A 24,476-nucleotide genomic window follows, 5' to 3' on the forward strand; every position below is an offset into this window, starting at 1 on the left:
ACTCTGACAGCCTGCAACCTACCCACAAGTCCAAGGAGCGTCCAACAGAAATGAAGTTCTGAAGCTGCTAAGAACCTGAAGTCATCTTCTTCCGCTTGTAAGGTGAAACCCTTCACTTGGGACGAGCAGAGCAGCAAGGTGAGTCAGGTGAGTCCTGGTTAATCTGGTGAGTCCTGGCGAGTCAGGTGAGTCCTGGTTAATCTGGTGAGTCCTGGCGAGTCAGGTGAGTCCTGGTTAATCAGGTGAGTCCTGGTGAGTCAGGTGAGTCCAGTTTGCCTGACTGATGATTCTTCTGGTGAAGAAACGGCTTCGTGCTTTCACAGTTGTAGTCTTCAACCTTCTTCATCTACATATTTGCCAGCAGGGTTTAAATCCCAGGTCCCGTATATAAGAAACCATTTTTATCGTCGTAGGAGTTTCCGGTTTCTCAGGCAACCAAACATGACGTGACCGGGATTCGAGCTCCTCACCGGCGGCCCGTCTCTCCGGTTCCTCCGGATCGAAGTGGCGCTAGTGCGCTCCACACCTTCACAATTCGTCCTTCATAGAAGAAGACGAAGAAGACGAAAGCCGCACAAACACCGGAAGCGCGATCTACGATGTGACGTCGCTGAGGCGCCGTCGAGTTTCCAGTCAACGCGAGCGAACCCGCGGTTCTGTCCCGTGCGGCTCGGCGGCGGCGGCAGGATGGGAGCTCACGGGCTTCTGGGCAGCGAACCCGAGGCCATCGACTACTCGGTGCACGAAGCTTGGAACGAGGCCACCAACGTCTACCTGCTGGTCATCCTGGTCAGCTTCGGCCTGCTGATGTACGCCAAAAAGTGAGATGACGCCATCAACCACGTCCACTAACAGCAAAGAGGCGCACCAGACTCCTTAAGAGAAGCGGCCGTTTTTTTATTTCTACGTCACAGGGACACTTGTGCACGTCATGAATCTTTGTTTTTGTAATCATAAGCACCCGCAGGGTCTTCAAGCTTTTCCGGCATGAGAATAACCGCTGGGACGGGATGTTGTTGTCTCTTCTCCTGCAGGAACAAGCGGAAGATCATGCGCATCTTCACGCTGCCCCCCGCCGCCGGCAGCAGCCCGGAGCCCAACTTCTACGACAGCCTGCAGAAGGTGCGCCTGCGGCAGCAGCTGGAGATGTACTCCCTGGGTGAGTGTCGGGATCCAGCTGGGTCTGCTGTGGGTCAGTGAAGGTCCAGAATTACAGATCCTGGTTCAGGTACCTGTGGTCAGGGGTTGAACCAGGACCACTTCTGATGAGGAGTAGCGCCTTCATCACTTCGGTGATCTGTTGGTTTCTCATCTTGCAGCCAGGAAATTTGAGCAGCAACAGCAGCAGCAGCAACAGCAGCAGCAGCAGCAGCAGCAGGGCCAGACGGACAGTGTGCAGCTCTCCATGGAATGAGGAGGCGGGGCCTCATCAACTTAAGCTGACTCAGCGCGGCGTCCTGGAGCCTGGACCTGTGATATGAAGGCCTTTGTTTTGTGACGAGTCCACCATGAACAAATTCATCCACGCAGAACACAGTCCATGAACATTCTAGGTGTTCGCTTTCAGGTGGGAAGTTTCATGTTGTAACTGTGAGTCAAGACGCATGAATAAAGCCAGCAAGTCAGTAAACGAGTCAGCGGCTTCGTCTGGGTTTTTATTTTGCTTTGAGATGCAATGTTCACTCATCACATTTTCAGTCCTCATAGCGAAAGGATCAGCTGGACCGGATCCACGTCCTGGGATCTCATCAGATACGTTAGGCAACTTCAGCGTGAGTGTGTGTGTGTGTGTCTTTGGTCGTCCTGCAGGAGGTTTTTCAAGCTCAAACATCAGTTTAGGAAACTAAAACTGCTCCAGGCACAAATTAAAATGTACAGAGTTCATTAGCGCATCAACTCAGTTGAGAACATTGAACGAGAAACGGTATAAAAATAACAGCTTTGGAACGAAATATAAAAACGCAATTATATACAGAACCCATGCGTCAGCAGCCAGGAGTCCAGTCTACTGTGTTCATGAGGCGGTTCAGCAAGCTGAGATGTTTAATGATGGCAGCAAGCAAGGGTCTTGTCGGCAGGAACTCTTGAGTCCAATCGTCAGTGTTGGCCGTGAGGGCAGACGTGCAGGTCATTGACGGCGAGTGCGCTGGCGTATTGGGACGTCCAGTCTCTGAGGAAGAGCTGCTCTGCTTGGGCCTGCAGAGTCAGCTGGTCTTCTCTGATGGAGGAGCCGGTCTGGTTCACCACCAGGCCCACTCCCGCCGTCCGGGTGAAGTAATTCTCCGACCAGTTGGACGTGCCTGCAGGGACAGAATCAGCTTAGAGGAAGAACCTGCACGTGAGCCTCCATACTTCCTCCTTGATTTATGACTTGAGTGACGGGTGCAGAGTGGGGAGGACCGATCAGTTAGCCCCAAATGGCAGTGGCACACCTGGTGTGAGCGGACCTGCCAGGTCTTTGCCGGCCCCTTCTAACATCACAATCACCAGCTAGGTAGTTTCTGTCCAGTCTGACCACCTACTGAAACCAGGACTTGCTTGGGGGTGCAGAGTGTGGTTTCTCTGCTTAAACATCCCCTGGTTTATCAGTGCAGTAACATGGTGGTCGGCCAGCTGCTCATGGACACGGAAGCGTTAGCTTCAAGCTAAATAAACATGGCTGGCTCTTCCTGCACCCTGGCGTCTCCAAGTAGGAATCAGGAGAGCACAGGACTCCTTAAGTGAGTACTTGGAAGGATTATTACTCTGAAAATCTCATCCATCCATCCATTTTCTACTGCTTATCTGTTAGGGTCATGAGGGTGGAGCCTATCCCAGCTGACATTGGGTGAGAGGTGGGGTTCACCCTGGACGGGTCACCAGTCCATGGCAGGGCGTCACAGCATCATCATAGCATACCGACGTAGAGGACTCTGTCCGTCACCATGTACTTGGCGTGATTGACCCGAGCGAAGGGGATCTTGATCTGCTCCGCTGTTGAAGGCACAGTGAAGACTCTCTGCACGGAAATGGAACACACAGCTTAGCATGCGTCCTCCTTTCATTCAGGCCAGCGAGGCTCATCTGCTACGTACCACTTCAATGTCACAGGTCAGCGGCGGCCGGTTCAAAGCCACCAGTGACTGCAGGAAGGGGAACATGGAGGCGGGCGAGTGCTTCCAGCAGCTGACCAGGAGACGCAGCTTCACCCCTCTGGTGCAGGCTGCAGCGCGCAGGGCCGTGTCAATGTCGGGCCAGAACCTGAGAGCAGGACATACATGCTGTGCACAAGCGCCACTGAAACTGGCGTACGCCACTTCCCACGTGACAGTCGTGATTTAGGAAAACACTCGACGGGAGAATAAGCACCGGTACGTAAAGTCTGAACCAGGAGTACCAACATTTTGGAGCCAACACAGATGATGAGGTGGACAATTGATGCCAGATTCTACGACACCTTTCACACCAAACGGTGGGTTATCAGATGGAGACGGCGTGGCAAGAACAGTTCCAGAAACAGGTCTGAAACTGAAACGATGTGAAGTCAAAGTAGAAGGAAGGCAGCAGAGTGAGGAGGAGACATTCATCATCCTGTTGTTTTAGTGCGGAAAGTGACAGCAGTAGAAAGCAGCTGACACACACACACACACACACACACACACACACACACACCCCTTCAGCAGCCTACATGAAGCCAGTCATGACCCTCCTCATTACTGTAGAGGCTCAACTACAATCTCCCTGTGTCTTTATTCAACGGCATCCTGACACTGACTGATGACATCATGTCGTTGGCGTGTTGAATCCGATGCACGGTTTCATTAGAGACACTGTGACGGTTGTTTCCCAGTGGAGTGAACACAGAATCACTCCCCGCCATCAGGTATGTGCTGAGTGGGTCTGTCACCTGAGCGGCTCCGTGAACTGAGACAGAGGAAGGTAGTCCATGACGGAGATGAAGATGAACTTCTGGGCGTCGCCAATGACTGACAAGATGGTGGTAAGATCGTCGGAGCGGCGGCGGGCGGAGATCTGAGGGGGGGCGCTCTGCCGGAGAGACCAAACAGTGCATGGTAAACATCTGATGATGGCTCTTATGATTCTCAACAAATTTGGATCAGACTCAGAAAAATGTTCCTCTTCCACCAAGTATTCACTTCTTGCCATTTGGTCCATTTGCAGCTTGGAGGGACATGGACTCACAGACAGGTAGACTCGGGCAGGTACTCCATTGAAGCTCAGGTGCAAGGGATGCTGGGAGCTGGACAAGGCAGAGAAGCGAGCGGGCCAGTACAGAGGCAGGGAACCATTGTTTGAACCACCAATGCTCCAGTACAGCCCGAAGATCCGCAGGGCGTCCTGAGCCAGACAGCTGCAGTTCTCCACAGACACGCCCACCTCCTTCACCTGCGTCCCACAAACATAACAGCTTCAGACTGGTGAGTCCACCAGCGGCGGCGGCGGCGGCGGCGGCGGCACCGGGAGCCTGATTGGACCCACAGAACCCTTCTGATTATTCATCTCAGAACAGTGCTTGAGAGTCTTTCATTACCTGAGTCAAAGAGCGCCAGTCCATGTTAGCGCTCCCCAGGTACAGGTGTTTCTGATCCACCACCCACAGCTTGGTGTGGACGATGCCTCCAGTTACAGCCTTCAGGTGCACCTCTCTGACATCGGCACCTGACCAAGACACGTCAGCACGTCAGTCTCAGCCACCGGCTCAACCTAGAAGACGCGGCGATGAGGACGTACCTGAAGCGGCCAGCTCGGCTGTGTCCGCAGTCGAGGTCTGGGGGGAGTTAACTGCGATCTGGACTTCCACACCTTTGGATTCAAGTTGCTTCAGCCGCTCAAAGACCTTCTTTCCCTAAAAGTCAACGTCTCATCAGACATGTGAAAGGAGAAAAGGTGTGGATCAGGACGTGGGGTCGTGCCAGCGTCTCACCTGAGAGTCAGTGGCCTCAGCCCGCTCCTCGTCGCTGGCCCGCAGGGTCAGATAGAAGGCAGCAATGTGGACGGAGTGGTTGGCTTTGTCCAGCAGGTGGAGCCAGCTGTCAGCGATGCTGGGCTGGGAGGGGGGGATGTTTGGGTAGAGACCCACAGGGATGCTCTCCACCAGACGCACTCTGACCAGGGACACAAGGCTCAGTCAGAACCTTTTCACCCTGTCAAGTTTCTTTGACACTTGAAATGAAAGCTGTGTGTGCAGCATCTCTGAGACCCCGGCTCCTCTACAGCAGCCCAGACACTCAAAATTCACAGATTACTTCATAGTAGTACTAGAAGTAGTACAAACCTTTAAGAACTGTCCAAATATACATGAATGATGGTGCAGGGTTGGAGAGACAGGTTGCATTCTCAAATTTAACTTCTAAATATCACTAGACCAGCCCCTAAAGAGAGTTTTTATGACCTCTAACCTCTCATGTGTCCTCTTCCTACCTGATACAGATGTTTGGGGGGGGGGGGGTGTTTCACTGAGCTTCGAGCATAATTTTGCACCCCCATCGTAGTTTTATTAAACATTCAGTATGTGTGCCACTGTGCGGCCGGGCAGTGCTGCTGAGAGGCTCTCACCTGCAGTCGGTGCTGCAAGGCTCTGCCGCCAAACCCAGACCGTCCAGCCAGTGCAGATGGAGCTGGGCGCTGAGCTGGGCCACGGACAAGGGCAGCCCATAGTGCCAGACATGCTGCCCAAACCCCCCGAGAAGCAGCAAAGTGGTGGGCAGGAAGCAGAAGAGAACAAAACTGGAGCACCCTGTGCTCTGTGAAACGAGAGAGGAGATGTTTCTAAAGAGGGCTGGTAAGGAGGCGCCCACCGCTCCAGAGGGTTGCTGCCAACCAGCGTTCTGGAGCGGTGGCTCAGTTCCTTCACATGGGACGGACTGGTGAGCTCACAAGGAACTACAACGACTGACCTTGGCAGGCTGGGTTGCTGTAGCTTTGGCAGGCTTCTGTGGTGCGTCAGCGGCTGATTTGTCAGTGGTGGCTTGAGTGTGCGGGAGACCTTCAGACTCAGACTGGAACACACGCGGCTCGTCACGTTCCCTCTCCTCCACTGAGGTGCAGTTATCAGGCTCTTTAGCTGCTAACTCATCCTCGTCATCCGTGTCTGATGAAGATCGGCTCTCAGATCTGAGGGCAGATGCTGTTGTCGTGTCTGCCCCCCATGGCGGCTCTTCATTCATAATAGTCTCGTCGTGGCTAACTTCAGGAGTGTGAGCCACCTCTGCAGACCCTGCGTGGTCTCCTGATCCAGCGGGGGTCATCCTGCTGGTTACCTCATACCTCTGTGGTGCGTCTTGCTGTGGCCTCTGGCTGAGGGACACTTCACATGGAAGGTCACTGCTCATGGGCTCATACAGCACAGCGTCAGCTTCTGCACCCTGGTCCTCCTCCAGCCCATGGCTTGTTCTCAGGGGAGGCCTGGGGTTGACCAGCTGCTGTGCAGCGTCTGATGGGCAGCTGAACAAAGATGCCTCTTCAAAGCCTGATGTGGGGATGTGGGCCGATGGCAGAGGAAGTCCTTTGTCTCTGACATCAAGTAGTTTGAACTGCAAAGCTTCGACGTTTGCAGCTTTCTCAGCAGGCTGAACTCCGTGGATGGGAGGATCCCTCCTGGACAAAGGCAGCTCGGCACTCTGGCTGGCATTCACAGGCCGCTTCTGAAAAGTAGGAATTCGAGAGACAGGCTTCCCACCTTTACGACTCGTGTCTTCTCTCTCGTCAAGCTCTCTTTTCAGAGACCTCTCGTCAACCCGGTCCAGGACCACACTGCAGTGCTTCAGCACCTGAGACGGACAGAACTTTAATTAGAAAGTACAACACTGGTACGGCGACAGCAACTGTCTATTACCTTGAAAGGCATCAGTGGCTCTGCTCCGAGAGAACAGCAGCTGCTAACCACACCCAACTCTCCGCCGTTGCACCGCTGGGATCGTTCATGACGCAACTGTTTAAGATGATGTCACAGGAAGACAGCACAGGACCAAACACAGAGGACCTGGTTGGTTAGCAGAGGCTGCGCCGCTGTGCAGAGCCAATCAGAACCTTGCTAATGTTAGAGAGGCGTGTTCATTTAGGTCTGGTCTCCTGATGGCGTCTTTGCCCACGTGTGTACCTGAGGCCTGGACCCTGCAGGCTCTGCTCCTGGACTCCATAGTCCTTCCTATCTGCTCCTCCTTTCCATGACTCCTGGACCCCGATGGGAAAGGTCATGGGGTCAAGTGAAAGAGGGTAGGAGAATATAGAGGGAGGTCGAAGGGGGCGGCGGTGCTGAGAGAACCCGACTACACTCTCACTAAACTACGCCATGTGGCGATGGCCCTGTCACTGCCGTGCGTCTGCCTCATGGAACTACAACGTTCGGTGGATGGACTACAGAACAGCTGTCTTAGGTTCTTCACCTTTTTTTTAATGAAAATGTAAACATTCATCTTACAGGAAATGATGTCACACAGAATGTTTGCTCCCACTCCTCCTCCTGTCAATCACATTTATCACTTATTACTGTAGGAAATGATTGACACATGAATGACTGACAGGGATCTTCAACTACAAATCTGCTGTAATGTCATGTCATTACGAGGAGGAAGAGGACTGGGACAGCCCAGCAGTCTGGAGGGCGACAAGACCAAAGGTTCCGGCTCCATCCAAGCCTTCAATGTGACAGCGACTGTCCAGAAGAGGGCGCCCGTCAAAGGTACCACACAGAAGCACCACAGCAAGAATCACTCAGGGGGGGCTTCAGGTGTGTCTGGAGCATCCACCCTCAGGAGCAAACTGAACGGGACGGTGCGAGAAAGAAGCCTCAGCTCTTGAAAAAGAACATGGCTGCCAGAGAGCACTTGGACACTCCAGGGGCCTCCCAGGTGTCCTTTCACTGGACAGATGAGTTCAGAAGAGAAGAAACGTGGCAGAATCAAAACCAAACAACACCGCAACCCAAGGAAAGAACCTCCGCCATGGTGAGGTATGGTGGAGGAAATGTGGAGGTCTCGGCTGGTCTCCTGCTTCTGGACCCAGAGGACTCAAGGCCATCCAGTCCCCCATCAAGCTGGCTTGTGCTCCCTGCCTCCCCTCCCATGAACCAGTCTACCATCCAGTCCCCCATCAAGCTGGCTTGCTCTCCTTGCCTCCCCTCCCATGAACCAGTCTACCATCCAGTCCCCCATCAAGCTGGCTTGCTCTCCCTGCCTCCCCTCCCATGAACCAGTCTACCATCCAGTCCCCCATCAAGCTGGCTTGCTCTCCCTGCCTCCCCTTCCATGAACCAGTCTACCATCCAGTCCCCCATCAAGCTGGCTTGCTCTCCCTGCCTCCCCTCCCATGAACCAGTCTACCATCCAGTCTCCCATCAAGCTGGCTTGCTCTCCCTGCCTCCCCTTCCATGAACCAGTCTACCATCCAGTCCCCCATCAAGCTGGCTTGCTCTCCCTGCCTCCCCTTCCATGAACCAGTCCACCATCCAGTCCCTCATCAAGCTGGCTTGCTCTCCCTGCCTCCCCTCCCATGAACCAGTCTACCATCCAGTCCCCCATCAAGCTGGCTTGCTCTCCCTGCCTCCCCTTCCAGAAGCTTCCTTCTTCAACTGTTATTAACATTTCCATGTTTCCTCCATTCTGTGTTATAAACTGTTTTCTTCTCTGTAACAACATCTCCTGCACGTCTGTCCCTCCTGGTGAGGGATCCTCCTCCCCTCCTCACCCTGAGGTTTCTCAGATTTTTCCCTGTTAAAGGTTTTCTATGGAGTTTCTCCTCAGTCGATGTGAGGCTCTGAGGGCAGAGGATGTTGTTATGATGCCATGAAGCCTGGAGACAAACTGGTGGTGAAAACAGGCTACAAAGAAAACTGCCTTGGCTTGAGCAGAATGTCTGCTGTCAGCCAGGGAGGCGAAGCTGGGACAAAAGTGACGAGACAACAACCCAACGCATTCTAGCAGAACTACGAAGGAACCAGAAGAGGGTTCTGGATTGGCCCGGTCTGGACCTCAATCCAATAGAAATGTAGTGACAGGACATGAAGAAGTTGGGAGGTGCCAGACGCCCCCAACCTCCCACCTGGCTTGGCCTGTAAGAAGAGGGCCTAAATCACCCTTCTATCCACCACCCTGCTGTCCTATCCTCCACCCTTCTATCCACCGCACCCTCCTGTCCTATCCTCCACCCTTCTATCCGCCGCACCCTCCACCCTGCTGTCCTATCCTCCACCCTTCTATCCACCCCTCCATCTATGAGGACTCTTCCTCATCGGCAGGTTAATGATTAACCGCTGCGCTGCAGCAGCAGAGCCACACCCGGGCTCGCACCTGCGAGTCCGTGTGTGTGCGTGTGTGTGTGTGTGTGTGTGTGTGTGTGTGGGGGGGGGGGGGTACGTGCGCGCGCGGGCTGGGAGTTGAGTGATGGCCTACCGTTCCGTCCTCCGCGGCGTCCTCTTCCTGCTCTACCGGGGGATCCATCTGACTTCCCGTCCCGCGGTGACTGGAGGCCCACTCCTCGGTGTCGTCGGGGTCCTGGCGGGGGAGAAGACGGCAGCAGCGTGACCGGCGGCGCCTGAAAACTCAAACTAATGAACCGTAAACTCACCACGTCGCAGCGGTTCGGTACCGTTAACGTGGTAATTTCTGGCTGAGCTCAGCGGGCTCGCGCTCGCCGTTAGTACAGTCTGGGTCCAGCTAGCCGACCAGCTCAAGGCTAAACGGCTCAAACTGGTTTTAGGGTCTGGGAGGCGTCTTTGTCCGGGTCGGTCCGCGGGGCGGTGAGCGAGCTACGTGGCCGCTCGTCGGGGCTGCCGGAGGAAGCGGAGGCGGAAGCGCTGAGTAATCGTACCCACCTCGTGCGGGACTGCCCCGTGCAGGCGGGTCGACCTCCTCGCTGTGGCGGGGGTGCCGGCCCCGGCCGTCTGACCGCGGTGGATGGATTTTCTGGACCGTAGAACCATCGGCATCCCTGGACTCGACACCAGCCGGCGATCCCGAGAGAGGAGCGGTCGCCGTCGCCGGTGGTTCCGCTGAGGAGCGGGGCTGTAGTTCCCCGGGCGCCGTCCCAGTGGCGGCCACTCGACCGACCCGAGCTCGTTAAAAGGGTTAAAATGCGGTAGCAGCAAATTGAAGAAACCGCGATTTCCTGTCACCGCTGATTGGCGGTTGACTGGTTGAAATCCAAATGTTGGCCCCGCCCATCGAACATGACGCAGATCGGACAACACGGAAGTACGCGGATTACCGCGCCTGGTCTCCGGCGGACCCCGAGCCTCCAATATCAGGTCTGGTAACTCGGACTGATCCTCGACCGGTGACCGACACCCGCAGATCAGAACTCACTGGACTCGGTACCGGAAAGATGAGCTACATGCTAGTTAGCTGCTCGCCTGCTAGCCCAGCGGCGGCTTTAAAGGTTGTCAGGGTTTTAGTCCCTACAAGTTTCAAAGGTCACGCAAACGTTCGCGTCTACATGAAGTTCAACCACCGCAGCCGCGGTTACACGATGAGACGCGGGCGCTGCTGGAGAACCACCACCTGCTGGGGACGAGTCTCCTCCCGCTAGGCCGCGACGTCACAGGCTCGCGTGCGCGTGTGTTACTAAGTTATTAATGGTAAACTAAACCCTCTCGAGAGTCACCGAGGTCCTGGAGGTGTTGAGAGAGATCGACCCGCCGGTTAGAAAACTACATCCGGGTGACACTGTGACGTAAGCGCAGGAGAAGTTTAGGAGAGAACGGATTCACGCTGACGTCCCCATCCACGACCTACAGGTGGTCGGGAGGTTGTTGGTTGGCTTTGGAAGTCGTGAGGGTTGTCAATCACTGTCATGCCCCCAATGACGTGTTTGATCGCTGATCAACCAGCTGATCTCACTGAGAACCAGGGAACTGCTGTTCTTGATTAATCTGTTCAGTTCTACCGATCAAAACTATTATTGATCAATTTGTGTTGAACCATCAATAATCCAGAAATATTCCATTTACAAAGGAGAACCAAAGAGGAACCAAAGGAGAACCCTGTCTGCTGAGAAGCAACACTGCTGCTGGTTCCATCGGTGAGGGATCTGTTGATGGATTTATTGATGAGGGATCTATTGATGAGGGATTTATTGATGAGGGAATCTATTAACGATGGATCTATTCACGGGGTTCTATTGATGAGGGATTTATTGATGGGGAATCTATTGACGATGGATCTGTTGACGGGGATTTATTGATGAGGGATCTATTCACAGGGAACTATTGATGGGGAATCTATTGACGATGGATCTGTTGACGGGGGATCTATTGACGAGGGATTTATGGATGAGGGATCTATTGATGGGGATCTATTGATGAGGGAATCTATTGACGAGGGATCTATTGATGGGGGATTTATTGATGAGGGAATCTATTAACAATGGATCTATTGATGATGGATTTATTGATGGGGAATCTATTGACGGGGATCTATTGATGAGGGAATCTATTGACGATGGATCTATTTATGGGGGATCTATTGATGAGGGATCTACTGACGATGGATCTATTGATGGGGGATCTATTGAGGGATTTATTGACGGGGAATCTATTGATGACGGATTTAGTGATGAGGGATCTATCGATGAGGGATTTATTGACGATGGATCTGTTGACGGGGGATCTATTGACAAGGGATTTATTGATGAGGGAATCTATTGACGAGGGATCTATTGAGGGATTTATTAACGATGGATCTATTGATGAGGGATTTATTGATGAGGGAATCTATTAACGATGGATCTATTAATGGATTTCCTCACGATCAACCCTCCCAGTATTTATTCCTCCAGCTGAGGTGATTGACGTCTGTTCTCAGGTGGACACCGAGGTTCGTCCTCTGATGATGGACATTTAGTCCCATCAGGACTCCAATGGAACCTCCTGCCACAGCCGCCGCCTCCAACTCCTCCACCCAGACCCCCCCTCTCCCCCTGCGGCCGGCCCTCGCCCCCTCGGTCCAGCTGGGCTTCACTGCCCTCTACACGGCGCTGTATGCCGGGCTCTTCCTGGTGGTGTACGCCCAGCTCTGGCTCCTCTACTTCTACAGACACAAGAGATGGAGCTACCAGAGTGTCTTCCTCTTCCTCTGCCTGCTCTGGGCAGCACTGCGCACCACCTTGTTCTCCTTCTACTTCTGTGACGCTCTGGAAGCCAACCAGCTTCCTGTGGCCGGATACTGGCTGCTCTACTGCTTCCCTGTCTGCCTGCAGTTCTTCACACTGAGCCTCATTAACCTGTATTTTACTCAGGTATGACCCTTGGTGGAAGTGTGTGTGTGTGTGTGTGTGTGTGTGAGTGAGTCCATCACCTGGGAGCTGATACTTGTATGCTGATGCTTCCACAGGTGTTACTGAAGGCTAGAGAGACGTACAGCTCAGATGTGGACCGAGGAATGTAAGTGTCCCACTTGTATGTCTTTGTACTGTGTGTGTGTTTGTGTGTGTATATATACTGTTTGTGTGTTTATATATACTGTTTGTGTGTGTGTATATATACTGTTTGTGTGAATATAAACTGTGTGTGTATATACTGTTTGTGTGTGTATATATACTGTGTTTGTGTGTGTATATATATTGTGTTTGTGTGTGTATATATACTGTTTGTGTGTGTATATATACTGTTTGTGTGTATATAAACTGTGTGTGTATATACTGTGTTTGTGTGTGTATATGTACTGTGTTTGTGTGTGTATATATATACTGTGTTTGTGTGTGTATATATACTGTTTGTGTGTGTATATATACTGTGTGTGTATATACTGTTTGTGTGTGCATATATAGCGTGTTTGTGTGTGTATATATACTGTGTTTGTGTGTATATATACTGTGTGTTTGTGTGTGTATATATACTGTGTGTTTGTGTGTATATACACTGTGTGTGTATATATACTGTGTGTGTGTGTATATATATATATATATATATATACTGTGTGTGTGTGTGTATATATATATATACTGTGTTTGTGTGTGTATATATACTCTGTGTGTGTTTGTGTGTGCATATATACTGTGTGTGTGTTTGTGTGTGTATATACACTGTGTGTGTGTATATACACTGTGTGTATATATACTGTGTGTGTGTGTATATATATATATATACTGTGTGTTTGTGTGTGTATATATATATATATATACTGTGTGTTTGTGTGTGCATATATACTGTGTGTGTGTTTGTGTGTGTATATACACTGTGTGTGTGTGTGTGTATATACACTGTGTGTGTTTGTATATATACTGTGTGTTTGTGTGTGTGTGTACATACACTGTGTGTGTGTGTGTGTTTCAGGTGGCTGGCACGGTGCACGTATGGCGTGCTGAGCGCCATCTTCCTCTGTGTTAATGTGGGCTGCGCAGCTCTCGGGGACAGAGTTGGCGGCGGGGGGTCGGGGGGGCGGACCTGGAATCTGGTCCTAGTGCGAGTTCTGGTCAACGACCTGCTCTTCATCCTGGACGCGGTGTTCCTGGCAGCCCTACTGTTGCTGCTGACGCGACACTCCCGATCCACCAGCCCCTTCCTGACCAGCAAGGTGCGCTAAGACGTCTCTGCGTCAGCAGTGCCCGGGGAGGCCGCCGCCCCTAGACGCCTCCTGTGACAGTCTAACTTGTCCTCTGTACCTGAGCAGGGGTCCACGGTGTGCAGAACTGCAGCGCTCGGAGCAGCTGTGATCTTGTTGTTCACCAGCCGGGCCTGCTACAACCTGAGCGTCCTGGTTCTGTCCCTGAACCACCACGTGGAGTCCTTCGACTTCGACTGGTACAACGTCTCTGACCAGGTACACTTGCAGTTTATGGAGATCAGAATCTGTACCTGTCGGTTCCTCTCAGCTGGTTCTGGATTTCCTCCAGAACTGTCAGAGTGATCAGCTCAGTGATGGACGGAGGTGGTTCACTGGCCAGTGAGGGAGACAGACGTCAGAGCTGATCCTGGGGTGGCTGGCCAGGTGCATGCTGGGAGGCAGGGTTTCACAGGGAGGAAAATTCCAGGCATATTGCAAAGTAGGAAAATGTCTATGGGAATTAACAGGAATGACCTGGAATATCAGGATTATTTATTCAAAATGTTGCTACCTCGTCACACAGACATAAATGTCAACATTGCCACAAGTGCATGAGAGGAATTTCAATGGATTCTTTCCCTGAACAGCAATGAAGAACGCAATTCATGAAAGGGGCATGGCCTCAAAAACCCTGCGTAAGCGTGCAAGATTGATCATACGGTCCTGAAAAACCTTGAAAAGCCTGGAATTGGAAGAGAGAAATTTACAAGCTTGGAAGAGTTAAGAAAAATAAGCCAGAAAATTTTGAAGGAGTCCTTGAAAATTGTTTCACAGATTCCTGCATCTCAGAGAAGCTCCTCCGTCACCAAGGGTCCGTCCTCGGTCGGCGCTCACTGGAAGACTCGTTTTCAGACAGACCTCTGAGTTTAGAACACCTGGTGCTGTCAGTGGAGAGCTCAGTTCTCGGCTCCTCCATGTCCAGTTTATCGTGTCAATCATGTTCATTTCCATGAAATGCTTCCAAGTGTTTCCCTCAATAAGAGGTGAACATTCACAACATTCCAGAGATTAACTTCCAATGGAAAATTAACCTGTTGGCACACTTACCCAGCGTGGTGTGGAACACTGAGCCCATGAGCGAGTGCTGTGACCATTAGTGACCATTAGCGGCGCTGACGGTGTGTTGGTCTGCAGGCCGACCTGCACAACAACCTGGGAGATCGCGGCTACCTGGCCTTCGGAGCCATCCTCTTCGTCTGGGAGCTGCTGCCAACCAGCCTGCTCATCCTCATCTTCAGAGTTCGTCGGCCAAATCAAGAGGTAGGGTGTGTGTGTGTGTGTGTGTGTGTGTGTGTGTGTCTCATGAACCTGTGAGGATATCAGAGAGGAGGGGAACGTGTGTGTGTCACTCAGGTCAGCAGCAGCGTCAACAACAGGGTTCTGCCTCGTCCGTATTTCTTTGATGACCCTCAGAGCAGTGATGAGGACACGCTTGTCCCCTGGGCTCGCAGCGGCTCCCACACACCCACAAGGTACCGTCCTGCCAGTATACACACACACACACACACAGGTCTTTGTGTAACAGCGTGTTGCTTCTCTTCTCTGCGTTCCAGCTGGTACGGATCAGAGACCGCCCCTCTTCTCTTTGCCAGCCACCCACCAGACCAAAGCCACCAGCACCACTCTTTCTACTCCACCCCCCAGAACTGAGCGACTCCTGGTCGGGGTCACCGCGACCCTGGGGCAGCAAGGACCAAGCTGACACAACAGTACCTCCCTCTACGGACCGCTAGTGTTCTTTGCACTGAGAACCTTTGCACCTTCTAGTTCTTGAACAGAAAAACTGCATTTTAAGGAGGAGATGTTTTGAAGCTCAGAGGCAACAAACTCCAGGAAGCAGCAGGACCCAACCACCAGACTTGACCTCCTGAACTGAGACTTAGCCTCAGTCTCTGGTCTGGTGAACATGGTGAAAACATTCCTAGTTTTAGGGCGTAGTTAATCTTTTGATCAGTGTGTCTCTTTGTAACGTTCCAGGTTTGACTTTGATCCCTGCTTCATGATGAATCTGTGTTTCTATGGACGTTTAATTTATTGAATAATAGTTCTTATAATTGCAGTGGGTCTCTCACCTTTCTTTCTCAGTGAGCAACCAGCCAATAAACACCAGTTGGGCCATCTGGTTGCCGGGCAGATGACGCCCTGAACTCAAGGTTGCTTCAACTCATATTTGCTGTCAGGTGTTGCTATCTGAACGTTACGTCTGATTCTACTGTCTTTGGTTGCTTCTTCAGGGCCGACTTCTTGAATTAATCTTCTCGTGTAGGAAAGTATCAGGACAGAACGACGCCACTCGTTTTGTCAGCAGGCTGACCTCACAAGCACCAAGTAGAACAAGTAAAACTCCAACGCAGAACTCAGTTCAAGACGGCGCCTACTGGGCCGTACTGCTCTTCTGCTGTTGCCAGTACCAGATGACAGACTTCCATCCAGGAAACTCCCCAACACCTGAATAATAAAAGTGAAATGATTCATCCACCTGCTGTCAGGTTCCAGGTGAACGGAGGGCTGCGCCGCAGTCTTTCAGTCAAACAGTTTATTCTGCTGTATGTACAGATCATCCTATTAAAACTCTATACATATGTACACATTCAAATAATCCAAATTACAATATGTTGAGAAACCAGAACAGAAGTGATGAGAAGTAGAGAAAACAAGAACAAGTTGCTCAACCCCCCTGATGTGATACTGATGGTTGCAGCGCGTCTCCACTGAACCAGTGGACATCAGGGCGGGTGAGGAGCAACCGCCACGGCGTACAACTACCAAACACGAGTCTCTCACTCGGACGCACCACTTCCTCCTCCAAGTCGACACCACACGCCTGCAGCAGTCCAGTAGTCATGGGGGCAGCAGAGAAAACAGAAAAGAAAACATGCTATTGCTTTCTGACACACACCAGCCCAGATGAGCGCTAAAGGTCACCGCGCCTCCCAGCGCCAGGACGAGAGGCCTCGAAGAACCAAAGCAACACGTCATACATGGTCACAGGTCTTGCTGGTCCACAGCCACACGCCTGAATCACGGGTCAATTGTCTGGAGGTGGAGGTGATGATGATGATGAAGATGTCTCTAGCTTGCGAAGGCGGCGGCGCCTCAGCTCCGCGGCGTTCGGCTCTCCATCGTCCTCCTCTTCTGCTCCTTCATCCCGCTTCTCTTTTCTCTCCATTTCGGAGGAAGTGGAGTCGGGAGGCGGCGAGGGGACGGCAGCTCCGCTCCCGTGGTCGGCTACAACACAAGGACCAGCACATCAGATGTGCTTTAACCAACGCACGGTGCTGAAGTGCTGTGGCGTCAGCGGATGCTAGGTGACTTACGGCTGGCGGCCTGTGTGCCGCTCCCGGCTGAGGGGGGTGAAGGGGACGGGTCGGTTCCGCTGGCCTCTCCAGAGCTGCCGTCGGCCCGCGGAGGTCTGCAGCAACCACACAACAGTCAACATCCACACGGCGCTAGAACTGATGAACACCACACGCTGCACTGCAACACATCTGCAAGTTCCTCTCAGTAAAAAGTAAAAGGTGTAATACTGGATGTACTTTGTGCAGTACATTATACACTGTCTATTTTTTCCTATCACTTCTTCTCCTAGCTGTACTTGTTAGCTGCTGCGGTGTGTAAATTTGCCTGCTGGGATCAAAAGTTTGAGCTCAACTCTTCTCATGAATGAATCAAATAAGCTAGCGAGGCTGGAGGGAGCTTCAGTTACGTGAGCGTGGCCACGGTGCTGAGGTAGTGGTGGATGTTCAGCATGGCGGCGTCCAGCAGCGTGTGGATGTTTTGGAGACACTGGAGTCTGGCTTCCAGTCCCCGCCGACCCTCAGCCTCCAGCTCCCTCAGCTCCTCCTCAGACAAGCGGGACAGAGACGGAGGCGGCGGCGGCATTGATGACACTGAGGGACAGAAGAAGACTTGAAAGATACAACAGAGAGAGAAACTGTTGATTTTACCACCGGCGGGTTAATGATCCACCCAGTGAAGGTGAGAGGTGCCAGTCAGCAGCCAGGTGGAGCACACGGGGGACTGGAGCGTGAAGGGCTCAAGTGCTTACCAAAGGGAGGCGGTGGAGGCATGGGCAGCCAGGGCGCTGAAGGGAAAGGCGGTGGAGGGAAGGTGAAGGGGAATCCTGGCATGGCTGAGCCTGGAGCAGCAGCAGCTGAGGCGGGGTCTGCAGTGGAGGAGGTGGGCTGGCTGGTACCTGGTGGAAATAAATGATGCTGATCCAGGTCCTGGATCCAGGTCTCCAACATTCACAGAGCAACTTCGATAAATGTTGACTACTTACCAGCAGCTGGCTGAGGCTCAGCGCTGTTTGGTGGAGCATCAGCTGGACCAGCAGGGCCGGCGGGACCGGCAGGGCCAGCAGCGAGGGGGGGCACAGCAGGAAAGGGACCCCAGAACGGGAAGACACCAGGCGGAAAGCCAGGAAGCATTCCTGGAGCTACTGGACAGGAGACAGAACAAAACACTTCCATGGAGGAGAACAAGTACACACAAGCCTGCACGTTCACTTGTGGCTGGGAATGAAACAACGTCGCTTCAAACTACAGTCGCAGTTCTCCTCCACCCACAGGAGCAGAGGTGTAGTGTCTCACCATTGGCAGGCGGAGCCGCCGGAGCGTTGACAGGGGCCACTGGCGCAGGGGGAGGGGCCTGGGCCGGGACCTGAGTCTGATTGTGATTGGAAGCCCGGAGGACGTCCATGCGACAGGTGGGGCAGGTCTGCTGCCTCTGGAACCAGGAGCGCAGGCAGCTGTGAGGGGCGGAGAGACGGATGCATGAGGCCGGACACTAAGAGCAGCACCGCTTGTGTGCCAGTCGGCTGTGACGCAGCATCGCCGCGCTGAGCCACGCTCACAGCACGACTCACCTGGAGTGGAAAATGTGATTACAAGGCAGTTTCTTGGCTCCGGTCACCATTTCCTCCCGACAGATGATACAGACGTTGTCAGAAGCCTGCAGATCTTCAGGAGTCGCATCAGGGTATCTGAGCACGAGGAGGATCAGAAGGAACCTTTCATCTCTGACTGACAAACAGATCTGATCACAGGAGACACGTGGACACGCGTGTTCAAGCCAAGTGTGGCAGCGCAAACACACGCCGACCACATCGGCACGCAGGAGAACACGGCACCGATGTTTGGTCTCACCGTGAAGAACCGACACTGATTAAAGGAAATCATGAGCGTACAATTCCATCAGCTAGAGAATCTGGAACCAGTTCTCCACTGAACTGGCTCTCAACTCTGGTTCCTACAGACACTCAGCAAAATGAGCTTCAAAACCCAATCAACTGCCTGAAAGAAGGCAAGGCAAATTTATTTGTATCACGCTTTTCATCCACAGGGAATTCAATGTGCTTTACATGAACAGATGAAAATACAGGAAGGAAAAAGAAAGACATCACGTGAAATCAAATGAAATGAAGAGAAAAGAAAAGAGAGAACGTCAGTGCAGACAAAGAAGAGGCACCCGAGAAGAGGAGAGTCCAGCCTGGTTTTGAAGGAATCCACGCCTGGAGACAGTTGGACCTCCACTGGTAGCTTGTTTCTTTGTCACTCTAAGCACCAGTGTTCCTGAGTTCACACAGCTAAGATTTCTACAAGGTGTCTATGTTCTAAACATGTCACACAGGTCATCGGGCGCTAGCCCTTGAGTGATGTGTGCACACACAGTCATGCTTTGAAGTCCATTCTCCGGCTCACTGGAAGCCGGTGTACAGTCTTCAAAACTGGTGTGATGTGTTCTGTTCTTGTGGTACGAGTCAGAACCCTAGCGCAGCATCCTGGATCAGGTGCAGCTGCTCAATGCTCTTTTAGGAAGGCCCGTTCGCGGACCGTGACAATCGTCCAGTCTGCTGGATGTTAACGCATGGATGAGCATCCCTTGGTGTTTCTGGGTGATAAACAGCAGTTTTGGTGACTGCTTTGATGTGGCTGTCAAAGGTCAGATCTGAGTCTATGACTGCACCGAGGGTACGGACTCGGTTTGTTGGATTCAGAGAAAGAAGCGCTTCAGTTCACTCATGAGCTGAAGCGCCTCATCGCCACGGCAAAGTTCCTGCCGCCACGTCTGCTCAACCTATCAAGGTAGGAATGAAGAAAGACTGAAGAGCCGTTCTTTAACAACCACAAAACAGCGAGGACTCACAGCGTGTTCATGTTGCGTATGGCCCTCCGAGACATGATGGCGTCCGTCACAGCCTTCTTGAACTGCCTGAGAAGAGACAGAAGCAACGCACCTCTTCAACACGCTGTGTGTATGAGCCCAACCCAGAGTGACAGAGCAGCCGGACGCACACGCCCTCACCTCATGGCCAGGTACATGGGCCGGATGGCGAACAGGGGGAAGGTGTGAACTTTGATCATGATGGTCATGAAGGCGATGTACAGGAGCACTTTGATGAAACCTGGAGGGAAAGCAGGGATCGTTTCAATACGAGCACCAACATGCAGGCTTCCTCCACACTCAGGTGTGGTCCTGCTACCTGTGAAGAGCTCGGTGTAGAGCATATAGACCGCCTTGTTGTCCCAGGGGTTTTCACTCTGCAGGTCCACGGTGTGCAGGATGTACTTGATGAAGGTGGTCAGCACCATGGTCAACAAGATGGCGTACTGAAGAACAAGCGGAGACACAAACAGAAGCCATGTTCCAATGAACTGCCATCGCTGCCGGATGTCCTGTTTCTGTCCCCAGCGGCACGGCATCTCTGTGTATGGTCACACGCTCATCAATCATGTTGCTGTGAAAAACACACGAATCTCCCAACCACACCCACAGACCCCACGATGACATCACACCTGCAGCATCAAGCTAGTGAAGTCAGGGTAGACACCATCCGCTGCAGGGTCAGATTCTGTCACCAAAACCACAACGCAATTTCCATGACCAGAGAAGCACCACACACAGAGTGACACGGCTGGTGGTCAACAGTCTTGATCGATCAGTAGTTTTATCCCCATCTTGTTGTTCTGAGTCCACAACGGCGCCGCTCTGCCATCGGGACCCTCGTCATGGTGGGAGCTGGAGCTGATCTGCATCAGCGTGACGGTGACGTGCTTCCGCAGCGATTACACGTCTACGCTGTTGTCACGCAGCAACCGCGACGCTACACAAACACTTGTGGTCCCACAAGCATGTAACATGGACGTGTCAGAAGCATGTAGGCCAACAACACGCGGGTTTCTACACAGGAACATAGAAGGAAGACCCTCATTGGTCCAGACTCACTTTTTCTTCAGGTCTCATTCCCCGACTCTCTGGTACACGTCACATCCTCAAGTACTGGTTCTGATGCAGTACTTGTACTGCTTTACTCATGTGTTGTGTTATAATTGTGTTTGGAGGCAACACAACATGTGAGCTCTTTTCCTCCAAAAGCATCAGTAGACTTTTGTAAAGGCCTCCAAGCCTCCAGAGTCAGGACTCTCCAGGTCCCCTGCTTCTTAGTCTGCTCCTGTAAACTGGTCTGAGGTCTGCAGCCTCACCACCAGCACACCACCACACTCTGCCTGCAGCGCTCATGCACCTGTCTCCAGGACCGACTCATACAACTACAAATATCAAACCTCAAATCCAAAGACCAGCTGGACTGAGGCTCCTCGGGTGATGATGCTGTGACAGGCGTGGTTCACAAACAGCAAGTCCAGGACCCCCAGCAGGCCCATGAGAGCTGGTGGAGAGAAGAAAGCAATGTTAGGACCCAACTGACTTGTTCCAGTACATTTTAGGGTACTGGAATATACTTATACTGCAGATGAGACCTGCAATGTGCTGTGCTCATTCTCGTGTTGTGCTGCGTGCTGCACCTGGCCTCGTAAACACGGGTTGTAATTTGCATAGTTTCACTTAAACAGACGCCGCGTTTCAAAAGTGCAATCAACGGAAACAAAGAGGAGCGAAAGAAGTGAAAGACTGAGAAATAAGAGAAGTGCAGGAAGAGACCGTGTACTTACATAGTACTCTGAAGTGAAACACCCAAGAAATATTCGGGCTTCGTTCCATCTGACAGAACAAGGATTCAAAAAGACGGAGGTCAACATTTGATAGGATGAAAGAAACATTGGCGTTCAGGCAGCAACGCCATCACAACAGCACAGATCAAAAATCTCATAATGTCCATGAGACACATCTAAAATGTACAAGTGGAGAGAGCTGCTCCACTGGGGTGAGCGAGAACACCGACAACTGTGCTCAGAGGGGGCGGGGCTTCATATGGAAGGATGAGAGTTAACCCTTTAAGGAAATAATACGGACTGATCAGAAGTTGCTGGAATCCTCATTTATCCAGTCATCGTTTCCCAAAGCCTGAGATGAAGCTTGAGATGCTTTCGATCAGCAGGGGACGACTACCGGGGCTGGAGTCGACTCCTGGAGCTGGGAGACACTGGCAGGCCGGCTGCTTATCAGAGGAAGTTGTGGGACACACACAGCCAACGAGGCCTCCCCCCCTCAAAAACTACAAAAATCATTGTTGTTTCTCATCCCCCCAGCACAGATCATGACACTCTGTTACTTGGGTATCAGTCGGCTTTGTCTCAACAGCAGAATCCGTGTCCAGCTCATCTCTACTTACAAAGTCCACCCGGTCCTCAGCCAGCCAGTGGAAACACTTGAGGAAGAGCAGGAGGGTGAAGAGGGCGACGAAGCGAGGGGAGAAATCATCCCTGAACACAGTGAACGCCAGGCACGTCTCCGTCACGGCGTACCAGGAGCGCTCGATGAGATGCTGACGGGGGGAGGGCGAGTACATGTTGATACCAGGACACACACACACGATTGGGCAGTTTGTCGTCATTTTCAACACGTTTTTAATTTAAAGAGCACAATTAATTCAATGTACCTCCATTTCTGCAGCCCTTAGCTGTCCAAAAAAGACCTTCCTCATGAACTTTCCCAGCAGGAAGACCAGCACGAAGGCCTGAATGTACAACACCTTCAACCAGAAACACAGCAGCAGCCTGAGCACATCGGGTCAGGACAACACAACACGCAAGTCCAGGACAGCTGGAGGCGCTCTCTTACCGCCATGCTGGGGCTGCTCTTGGTGAGGTAGACGACAGTGGGGTAGAACTGGTGCTTGAGGAAGTACGCGTGTGTCACCACAGCCCCAGTCAGCGCCAGACTGGTGGCGGTCACCAAGGCTGCTCGCACCATGATGGACTGAGCTCCAGACGCTGCAGAGGGGACAGAGAAGAACAGGATGCTGCTGGCATATCGCGCAGAGCCACATGCAAATGAGGCCTGACGCCTCGCCGACTTTGTCTTGTAGCGATCGACTACTTTTCATTTTCATGACACAAAGTACAACTGGCTTCTTCAAACATACGTGATAGCCATGTAGTCACAAGTGGCCTTGATACGTCTGCAGTATCCAAGTACTGCGAATGATGGTAGCAAGCACCAAGGCCATGGCACCTGGCTTGTGCCACTTGAGGTTCGATATCTGGCTGCTGCTGGAATGAAAGGCGGGCGGTGGTCGTCAGCGTCACACGCCACAGGCCTGAAATGTCTGACACCAGACAGCGGAGCTGAGGCATCCTGTGAAACCCTGCTCCTGTTCTCCCAGAACAAGTCTGAGGTTGGAGCACAGGGGAACTGGCAAACGCTTTGTTGCCATGGTTGTGGCTGAGGTGGTGCCGCTGACGGAGAGAAGAAGCCAGATCAACAGAATTAAAGCGCGAGTGATGTCACCGAACCTCTCTGACTTGGTTCTGAGTCTGGTCATCTGCTTGATCCGATCACAATGACCCATCAGTACTCGTACTGGTACAAGTGGTACTACCATTAGTAGCACTAGTAGTACTACTGGTGCTAGGAGTACTACCACTAGTAGTACTGGTACCAGTAGTACTACCACAGACACCTCCTACCATCTGCTCTACTAGGAGGGAGGTTCTACACCTGCTGTACCGGGACAGAGGCAACAGGGACTGACGCCAGACACTTCCACTAAGTCCGTGTCCTTCTCTTACCTGATAGGTGTCGTTTCGACAGAAACAAAATACAAACTGGTCACTCCGTGCACCCTCACAGCGAGGGAACCCCTAACATGGACTTCACCGGGCAGGATGAAGCTCCTTTGGCTAGCGTAGCTTGCGAGCACGGAGGCTAATTTGTTGAAATTAACGTGAAGTCCGACCAATGTTGACCACCTTTCTCCAGAAGAAACCAATGTATCACGGTAAACAAGCTCCTGACGCCTCTCCAGACGACTGAATCCATATATTGTTCGTACCAGTAATGTCAATACACCGCACCAGACTGTCAGACCCCAGCGGCTAGTTGGGTAAGCTAGTGCTAGCTACCGCTGGCTAGCTTGGCTAGTGCGGTTACAGCTGTCTGGACTCTGCGGGACTCACCCACTCGATGCCTGCGGGAGCGCGGGGCCTGGTTAGAGAAGACGGGCTTTGACTCGCTTGCTATGAACTCTGAGCTCTCAACAGCTACTCCATTTCCACCGTTTACTGCGATCCCCTGTGATAATTATGATCCTCGCCCCTGTCCGTCGGGCTACGTGTTCATCTTTGGCTCGCTATTGGCAGCCACATCACATCCGGCTATTACGGTAATTGGGCGCAAGACCAATCCCTCCCACCAGAGAGAAGTTACCCGGCTTCTCCGGCAGGTGTTTGGTGTTAAAAGAAGTGGGATACGATGTGTGAAACGGTCAGTCAGATTAAAGTAATGTGTGGATTTTTATCCTGATGTAGGATGTTTAAAAAGCATCACTACACCACCGAGCCGACCACCTTTTAGGATATTTACGGTACTTAACGACGTGGACCAATAGGAAGTTGTCAGACTCCAATGCTGCGTTCGAGTTCATTGACAAAAAAAACTTAGTTCCAGCAGCAACCAGGGAATGAAAATGCAGACTGAGTGACATGTCGGTTACAATCCGGTCGGACGAGCAGTTCTGTTGACTTCCACTGCTGCCAT

The 24,476-nt window shown here is 52.2% G+C and overlaps 4 protein-coding genes across 14 annotated transcripts; 2 read left to right on the plus strand and 2 right to left on the minus strand.

Annotated features, from left to right (window-relative positions):
• Positions 1–540: 540 nt before the first annotated feature.
• smim19 (small integral membrane protein 19) lies at positions 541–1,648 on the plus strand. Of its 2 annotated transcripts, none has more exons than XM_086222881.1 (3): positions 541–809; positions 1,035–1,159; positions 1,320–1,648. In XM_086222881.1, the coding sequence occupies exons 1-3, from the start codon at positions 688–690 to the stop codon at positions 1,412–1,414; spliced, it is 342 nt and encodes a 113-aa protein (XP_086079007.1). In that variant the 5' UTR covers positions 541–687; the 3' UTR covers positions 1,415–1,648. The 2 variants fall into 2 exon arrangements, with proteins under 2 accessions (XP_086079007.1, XP_086079006.1); XM_086222880.1 differs by having other exon boundaries at positions 554–821; positions 1,320–1,646.
• On the minus strand, positions 1,632–10,636 carry pld7 (phospholipase D family, member 7). 5 transcript variants are annotated; one of them, XM_086222865.1, is made up of 12 exons: positions 10,497–10,636; positions 9,390–9,491; positions 5,898–6,770; positions 5,557–5,744; positions 4,925–5,105; positions 4,732–4,846; positions 4,532–4,659; positions 4,144–4,386; positions 3,887–4,026; positions 3,075–3,240; positions 2,899–2,998; positions 1,632–2,300 (listed from the first exon to the last, which is right to left on the minus strand). In XM_086222865.1, exons 2-12 carry the CDS (start codon positions 9,435–9,437, stop codon positions 2,098–2,100), a joined length of 2,385 nt encoding a protein of 794 aa, XP_086078991.1. In that variant the 5' UTR covers positions 9,438–9,491; positions 10,497–10,636; the 3' UTR covers positions 1,632–2,097. The 5 variants fall into 5 exon arrangements, with proteins under 5 accessions (XP_086078991.1, XP_086078989.1, XP_086078990.1 ...); XM_086222863.1 differs by lacking the exon at positions 10,497–10,636 and adding an exon at positions 9,812–10,466; XM_086222864.1 differs by lacking the exon at positions 10,497–10,636 and adding an exon at positions 9,812–10,464 and having other exon boundaries at positions 4,183–4,386.
• On the plus strand, positions 9,376–16,137 carry gpr137 (G protein-coupled receptor 137). Of its 4 annotated transcripts, XR_015119102.1 has the most exons (10): positions 9,376–10,243; positions 10,950–11,016; positions 11,799–12,231; positions 12,327–12,376; positions 13,268–13,508; positions 13,605–13,754; positions 14,673–14,798; positions 14,892–15,010; positions 15,092–15,691; positions 15,773–16,136. XR_015119102.1 is itself a non-coding variant. In XM_086222878.1 (9 exons), the coding sequence occupies exons 3-9, from the start codon at positions 11,854–11,856 to the stop codon at positions 15,186–15,188; spliced, it is 1,161 nt and encodes a 386-aa protein (XP_086079004.1). In that variant the 5' UTR covers positions 9,376–10,309; positions 10,950–11,016; positions 11,799–11,853; the 3' UTR covers positions 15,189–16,137. The 4 variants fall into 4 exon arrangements, 3 of the variants coding, with proteins under 3 accessions (XP_086079004.1, XP_086079002.1, XP_086079003.1); XM_086222878.1 differs by having other exon boundaries at positions 9,376–10,309; positions 15,092–16,137; XM_086222876.1 differs by having other exon boundaries at positions 15,092–16,137.
• syvn1 (synovial apoptosis inhibitor 1, synoviolin) lies at positions 16,045–24,089 on the minus strand. Of its 3 annotated transcripts, none has more exons than XM_086222870.1 (16): positions 23,897–24,089; positions 22,560–22,711; positions 22,378–22,470; positions 22,111–22,263; positions 21,491–21,539; positions 21,104–21,207; positions 20,023–20,149; positions 19,845–19,944; positions 19,686–19,751; positions 18,406–18,522; positions 18,131–18,288; positions 17,821–17,976; positions 17,587–17,733; positions 17,245–17,428; positions 16,856–16,950; positions 16,045–16,766 (listed from the first exon to the last, which is right to left on the minus strand). In XM_086222870.1, the coding sequence occupies exons 2-16, from the start codon at positions 22,689–22,691 to the stop codon at positions 16,567–16,569; spliced, it is 1,881 nt and encodes a 626-aa protein (XP_086078996.1). In that variant the 5' UTR covers positions 22,692–22,711; positions 23,897–24,089; the 3' UTR covers positions 16,045–16,566. The 3 variants fall into 3 exon arrangements, with proteins under 3 accessions (XP_086078996.1, XP_086078994.1, XP_086078995.1); XM_086222868.1 differs by having other exon boundaries at positions 17,821–17,979; XM_086222869.1 differs by lacking the exon at positions 23,897–24,089 and adding an exon at positions 23,510–23,888 and having other exon boundaries at positions 17,821–17,979.
• Between the last annotated feature and the right edge of the window lie 387 nt (positions 24,090–24,476).

The sequence above is a fragment of the Aulostomus chinensis genome, chromosome 13, assembly GCF_037954235.1.
Source record: "Aulostomus chinensis isolate RoL2024-O1b breed Wild chromosome 13, RoL_Achi_v1.0, whole genome shotgun sequence".
In the NCBI taxonomy this organism is placed as follows: domain Eukaryota; kingdom Metazoa; phylum Chordata; class Actinopteri; order Syngnathiformes; family Aulostomidae; genus Aulostomus; species Aulostomus chinensis.